General features: G+C 34.9%; 1 protein-coding gene across 1 annotated transcript; it reads left to right on the top strand.

Annotated features, from left to right (window-relative positions):
* Positions 1 to 247: 247 nt before the first annotated feature.
* LOC143636104 (transcription elongation factor SPT4 homolog 2-like) lies at positions 248 to 2,384 on the top strand. Its single transcript, XM_077103779.1, has 5 exons — positions 248 to 277; positions 341 to 432; positions 506 to 561; positions 1,700 to 1,761; positions 2,272 to 2,384. Exons 1-5 carry the CDS (start codon positions 248 to 250, stop codon positions 2,320 to 2,322), a joined length of 291 nt encoding a protein of 96 aa, XP_076959894.1. The 3' UTR covers positions 2,323 to 2,384.
* The last annotated feature ends 2,215 nt before the right edge of the window (positions 2,385 to 4,599 follow it).

Here is a 4,599-nt window from a genome sequence, read left to right as displayed (position 1 = left end):
AATATTATAACGATCGACAATTGGGATAGGCGGTATCACAAAGCAAAGGCCAAGAACAGTGTTAACATAGTTCACGAACCAGAATGGTCAATAGCTAGAAACCGATGATTTGAGCAATGGAAAGTAGAGTATAGCCAGGTGGCAAAGTGTTGAAATAAATAGGAAATTGACCCATGACACTGAACTAACTCTCTTAAAATAATTATAAAGCGGAAGGCGAAGGTGAAGTCTCGAGAAGCAGCAGGCGATGACGACTGCCGCTCAAACCTACGATCAGGTTCAGTTTCATCCATCAGCTCTACCCAGGGTTTAACGTATGTGTTTGGTTGGTTTCTTGTAGTTTCGTGAAGCAGGATGCGAGAATTGCCCCTTCTTTAAGATGGATGAGGATTCTGAGCCTGTCGTCGATTGCACCACTCCTAATTTCACCGGGTATTATTATTATTATTATTTAATAATCAACTTATTACTATGCTAAATGCTTGCCTGCCTGCCTTTGCTTTAGGATCATCTCTGTCATGGATCCTGCTCGAAGTTGGGCTGCCAGGTGGCTCAGAATTGGTAAAAAATAAAAACCCTAATTCCTCAATTCTTATCCACTTTATAAATACTTCAAACATAAACAACGATTAAACATAACAAATCATTGACAAAACCTACGTCTGATTGCCTTTCAAAAAGTTCAATGAAAGGTCTGATTTTTTTATTCAATTGGGGGCCTGATTTTTGACCTCCTGCAGACTAATGCCACCGGTTAGCAAATAAATCTAATTAGTTAGTTACCCATTAACAACAATTTTTGCAACAAAATTATGTTCCTTGTTCAATTTTGCTTCTTTAGAATGTACTCCTAAGTCCTGATAGAAGCTTATTCTACTTATATATATATATATATATATATGGTTTAATAGGATTGTTGGATTTAAATAATCCCAACTCAGGAAATGTTTACAAATAATCCCAACTTTCAATGTGTTTTCCTAAAACGGTCCCACACTAACTGAAAGTTAACCTCGTTAGTTTTTTTTCTTCTTTTGATGGCGTGGACTGCATATGTGCCAAAAACGTGTCTCTTACTGCAAACTGAGAGTTCATTAGAAAGGTAGGCCAAGTTAACCCGTTAGGTTTTTTAAGGCTTCAATCGAGTGTTCATTAGAAATGTAGGACATGTGGATTAAGCGTTTCCCACATAAACAGTCCGCATCATCAAAAAACACTTAACGGAGCTAACTTTCAGTTAGTGTGGGGTAAATGGAGGAAAATGCGTTTAAACTTTAAAATCAGGAATGTCAATAAACATTTCCGGAGTTGGGATCAATCCCGGCCAATAGGTCAAAGTTGGAACTATTAAAATCCAATAACCCTATTTAGAAAGATTAGTTTATAAACAATTTGAAGCGTATATTATGTATAATCGAACACACAGTACACTAAATACTGTGAACTGTTCCTGTTTCAAGTTTTATGTTTTACTTGACCATTACCGCAACCACGCACTAAATATTTGGTTACTCATGAAAACACATGACAAGTCTTGGCCCAAATTGGTAACTATTTCTAGTTGCATGACAAATATTAGATAGCATCTTCTTAATGTAGATGGGTCTAATGCGCGCCAATGGTCACTTAACCTCAAATGTTTTTTGGAGTAAACGGTTTTCATTGATAAAGCAGTGAATTTTTAGTCCTGTTTTTGCAGGCAAATTTGTTCCTGGTTGTTACACACTGGCTGTCTCAGAAGTACTATCGGAGGATTTGCAGGTTTGTGAAAAGTCTGTTTTTGTATTTCTTTAGTTTTTTTGTTTAATAAAAAAATTAAAAATATTTAAGATGCTATTCATGATTACATTGCTGTATTATTACTATAGTTTGAAGGTTATATACATTTAGGATATCTTTTACACTTAGTCCTGTTTTTGCAGGCAAATTTGTTCCTGGTTGTTACACACTGGCTGTCTCAGAAGTACTATCGGAGGATTTGCAGGTTTGTGAAAAGTCTGTTTTTGTATTTCTTTAGTTTTTTTGTTTAATAAAAAAATTAAAAATATTTAAGATGCTATTCATGATTACATTGCTGTATTATTACTATAGTTTGAAGGTTATATACATTTAGGATATCTTTTACACTTAGGATGACTTTCTAACATGTTTTGTCTGCTTGACCATATCTGGTTCGGTCATATCTTTCAGTTACTCATTTGGCCCGTTAAAGAGTTATTTTTAAGAAACCCATAATAACCCGTTTGTATATTACGTTTGCTTGTTTTGTAGTCTCTTTGTGAGGAAGAGCGGGCGCCATATAATCCACCGAAGCGTGCATGAGTACATTGATGCAAGCTGATTCGATTGTTGTAACCCTAATTGGACTTGAAACTGTAACATCGTCTGTATAAAGTCAAAATATTGTTTGATATTTATCCATATATATGTATGATTGGGACAGAGATGATAAAACAATTTGTTTTTGAGACTGAAAGTGTGAATTGTAAGGTCTAATAATTTTTACTCTATTATAGATGTTGAAGGGGCATTTGAAGATGCTATAAACTTGATTAACCCTGGATTTTACCCTTGAAAAACCACTTATATTGAATCGTTGAAAAAAAGAAAAGAAAAGGCCTTGTGAATCATTTATTTAATCTCTTAAGTAATTTTGAGATATTAAAGCTTCATCTTCGGTAAAGCTTTCTCAAGCCCAAGATGGTATTTCAAGAGTTTTGAAGGTTTTGATTATGATTGGAGCAATTCATATGAGTGAAATTTAGACACTATTTGGTCTCTAATTACTATTTAGGAATAATGGAACGCTTCTTAAAAATCATTTTTTAAAGTGTTTAAATGGGTTCATTGTGGTGTTCATGAGGTTTTAGAATTCAAAGTTCATGATTTGCAGTCTAAATCAAGTTTTGATTAGGCGTGTATTCTTAGTTGCCTTTGGTCTAATTTGGTTTACCCAAAGGATGCTTTAATTATGATATTAGAATGAAAGATTAATTAATTTATGATTCTTGGAGACCTTGTGTCTTGAAAGGAGACTTATATCATGAGACTTAGATCTCATTAAGAAGATTATGGAGAACTGTATAGATACTTCAAGATGATGACTTAGTTAAATGAAAATAACCTAATATGGGGTCCTTTAAAAGGGTTTCATCCAAATGGAAAGGGGATATGATAAGGTATCGCGTACGTTCTATTAAAGCAATATTAGACGCCTAGACGGAAAAGTATGGAACATATTTCCACGTTATGACTTGAAATAAAAGAGTGAAATTAGGGTGGTACAAAAATATTATGTGCATACACTTGAAATAACTAGGTGGTGACAAATATAAGCGGTGTCTAACCAGGTATTACTACTATCACATAACAAACATTATCTATACGACTACTTCTTAACAACCAGACTATATATGTTAGAGCAATTTACACTGTTATGTGTGTGAAAACTCGCGATGGAACTTCTGCTATATAGGGAAGTTCAATTCTTTTCAGCTTTTTTTTTTAAAGCCAATATCAATAAAAATCAAAAGGACCATTACAAGAAGCAAAGGCCCAAGACATACAAGGAATACAAATACAATATAAAAGAACAATTGCAATGGGAAATTAACAAAATTAAACTTACCCCACTTTTCCCAATCTGGAACTTTTGCTTCTATACTTTACCCATAAAAATGAAGCCGTTTTTATATCGTTCACCACCTTAGATACCGAGAAGGGGACACCATCGAAAATGAGATCATTCCTTGATTTCCAAATCATCCAGCACGTAACCATTGAGATGGATTTAACTGCTAGACACTCTGCTTTATTTAGTTTATGCTTACTCGGGAAATCAAACAACTCCTTTACCGAATCAAAGTTGGTCAAATTCGGTAGCTTAACCCAATCATATATGATTGACCATACCCATTTAGATGCCCTATAGTGAACAAAAAGATGTTCTGATGATTCCGCAAATACTCCACAAAACTTAAAATTCTGATCCCCGAAAACAATGCCCCTGTATGGCAGTGCCGATTTCGTTGCAATGTGATCCATTAATAGTTTCCATATAAAGCAATTAACTTTAATGGGGACCCATTTCAACCAAAAAGAAGACCCAACAACTTGATGCTCCATGCTATCTATTTCCCATCTCAAATTTTTAACACAGAAAGGATAACGCACCTTCAAAACCATACCATAACCATTTATCCGGACCATCTGTAAACGAGATCTTAGAATCAAATCAAGGCACACACAATTCATCAATGTTCTGAACTGAGGTCGGATTCCTCCGCCATCACCAGGTCCATGTGATATCATTACCGGTATGAACATAACACTCTACAAGCTTCACATCCTTTCTGCATTCTAACAAATATAACGAAGGAAACAACTGCTTCAACGGTTGAGAACACGCCCAACAATCAAGCCAAAAAAGGATTTTATCACCAATACCTATCTGTACTTTTAATCTATCCAATACATTCAGGTTACTAATTTCTTCAGCCTGATCCATACTCCCAATACGTCTCTATGTGCCTCCTATGGATTTTTTAATCTGTAACGACTCCCATTTATGTGATCATCTATGAACCTGATAGGACCAAT

Source organism: Bidens hawaiensis, unplaced genomic scaffold, assembly GCF_021521415.1.
Source record: "Bidens hawaiensis isolate Kalapana, Puna unplaced genomic scaffold, B.hawaiensis_p1.1 tig00007783_1, whole genome shotgun sequence".
Taxonomy (NCBI): Eukaryota; Viridiplantae; Streptophyta; class Magnoliopsida; order Asterales; family Asteraceae; genus Bidens; species Bidens hawaiensis.
Note: the sequence above shows the minus strand (reverse complement) of the source record. Positions and strands in the feature narration are given on the sequence as shown.